This window comes from Wasmannia auropunctata, unplaced genomic scaffold (assembly GCF_000956235.1).
Source record: "Wasmannia auropunctata unplaced genomic scaffold, wasmannia.A_1.0 LD335607.1, whole genome shotgun sequence".
NCBI classification, from domain to species: Eukaryota; Metazoa; Arthropoda; class Insecta; order Hymenoptera; family Formicidae; genus Wasmannia; species Wasmannia auropunctata.
In genome coordinates, this window is record NW_012027283.1 from 11,526 (window position 1) to 13,715 (window position 2,190).

The window sequence follows — 2,190 nt, forward strand, 5'->3', positions numbered from 1 at the left end:
TTTTTTATTTCTGAAAATATGCTATTCAGCAAAATATCTTATTGCAGCATGACTGCAATGTTTTTGCGGAAATACTATATTTTTTATATAATATTACCGTTTGTCATTTTGCAGCAATTTTAAATGTATCAACGTAGTGCCTCATGTATCAACCAGCCCCGATCTCCCCTATACTCGTATATATCATAGAAATAAAAATGCTTATCAATTTATAGAAAAAGGAAGTATAAATTCAAAGAAATACTTTTTCGGAATGTAATATAAAATATATTTAAAATAATAACAAATTTTGCGATATAAATCCGTATTGTACGGATTTCATTAAATATCGAAATATATAAATTATTCTCGAGGGGCAATTCGCGTATTGACAGAAAACTCGCTCGTATATATTCATAATGACGTAATATCATGATGTCTCGCGCGTTTTTCTGTATGACGTAATCTCAATGTAATTCTTCGAGCATCAATAAAAAGGAACTAGAGTTACATTGTTATCGTAATATATGCAGGATCATAGGAGGAAACCCGCATTTCGGCGAGAAGCGGAAGGGTGGTAGACGACGTTGAAATGACGTAATTTGCTTCCCAAACGCCTGATAATCATCCAGTTTGAGGGTGGGCCCGGTAGCATCATAATGAATCGAGAAAACGAAGAAGTATGTTGGCAAACGCGAGAGCATCCATTTATCCTCTATTTTTAATTCTTTTCTTTTTTTCTTTTTTCTTGTTTTTTTTATCAACTAGCACTATACAAACACGCGCTTCGCGCGCGCTATTTAACACTTCTTATGCAACCTCAACCTCAACATACACATACTAACATCAACCTCAATATACATAACTGTCAAAATGCAATGACACAGCCGCTTACACGAAGTTAGCGCAGCGAGACAACCAATAATTATATTTATCCACATCCAATTTCGAGAAATGCGAGTTATCGACTTTACATGTACTTTTTTAGATAGGAAGATCCAGAATCTGTTGAATCAAATTTATTACAATTGTATTAATTCTATTAACGAAGAATTTATTGCCAACTTTTAACGCTAAAAATAATTCAAGATATATTTACATTTCAGTCAAAAAGTGAGATATCCGAATGTATAAATAATTAAGAATGCTCTTAAGAAATATGTCTTTGCGTTTAATTTAATTAACAAATACAATATGCTCTTTTTCTTTATAATTGTATGTATATTGTATTGAATTATCTATATAATTATATAGTTGTAATGAATTATTATGATTCTATGACAAAAAATATAGTCATGATTTTTTAGTAATTACAGAAATTAATATTGCCAATATGATATAACAGATCTCAAAGATTTAAAACTTCAAATTATCAGTTTTATTAAGATCTTACTTAAAATATGATGTTCTTGATGCTGTGTTATGTCTACGTAAAAGTTCTACTTTTACTAATAAATGGCTGAAAAGTACATATGTAGAAGACAGGGATTGGAAGTAACTCGATTGTTACTTGTAAGTAACGCCGTTATCGTTACAGTTACTTTTTTGGTAACGGATTGATAACGGAGTTATTTACGTTTTTCGGTAAGGGTAACAAATTTGCAGTTACTTTTATCGTTACTTTTTGTATTTTGAACCTATTTATGACAAAATTTTCGTATAATCGTATTTAATTGTTATAATTATACTTTCGTATTTAATCTTCAGTTTTTAGCTGTAATTCATGATTTGATATTATTTTAACGTTGTTTTAAATACTTTTAATCTGTAAAAGACACCTGGGTACGAATTTGCACCAAGCGAATTTTTTTAAAGTTTTATATCTTCTGAAAATAAAAAGCAAAATGAAAGCAAAATATGTTCCTCAATGTAAAATTGTCTGACCAATCGATTGGTAATATTAAATTTTCGAAAAAAGAACGTAATTGTTTTCAAATTTTGTGTTAAACAAAATCATTCAAAAGAGAGGTGTCCTTTACGAGTTAAGATGTTAATACGGTTCTGTGATTGGTTTATGCCGTTTACGGCATATTAAGAATGCCATAAATTAATCAATATCACAAATTAAATTGATAAATAATTCAATAAGATATTTACGTTAATAAGCATCTTAAAATACTGTTTAAAATTTATTGTGAAAAATATTAGAATTACATTTCAAAATCGAAAATTTACGTAGGTCGCTTTAAAAGTTTTGCGGTTTAGCTATTT

At 29.1% G+C, this 2,190-nt stretch overlaps 1 protein-coding gene and 1 long non-coding RNA gene across 9 annotated transcripts in view; one reads left to right on the forward strand and one right to left on the reverse strand.

Moving 5' to 3' along the window:
* The window catches only part of LOC105456637, a 16,541-nt gene that overhangs the window by 3,426 nt on the left and 10,925 nt on the right, over positions 1-2,190 (forward strand). For 3 of the 6 annotated variants that reach the window (XM_011700831.1, XM_011700833.1, XM_011700832.1), the window contains exon 2: positions 513-659. In XM_011700831.1, coding sequence (XP_011699133.1) covers positions 639-659 — 21 coding nt within the window. In that variant the 5' untranslated portion in view covers positions 513-638. Of the gene's footprint in view, positions 1-512; positions 660-1,052; positions 1,093-2,190 lie in introns of those variants that run through there. The other 3 variants (XM_011700834.1, XM_011700835.1, XM_011700836.1) reach the window with 2 other exon arrangements.
* Positions 950-2,190, reverse strand: part of LOC105456636 — a 4,050-nt gene continuing 2,809 nt past the window's right edge. The window contains exon 3 of one of the 3 annotated variants that reach the window (XR_975273.1): positions 950-984. This is a non-coding gene — a long non-coding RNA (uncharacterized LOC105456636). Of the gene's footprint in view, positions 985-1,290; positions 1,439-1,667; positions 1,806-2,190 lie in introns of those variants that run through there. The other 2 variants (XR_975272.1, XR_975274.1) reach the window with 2 other exon arrangements.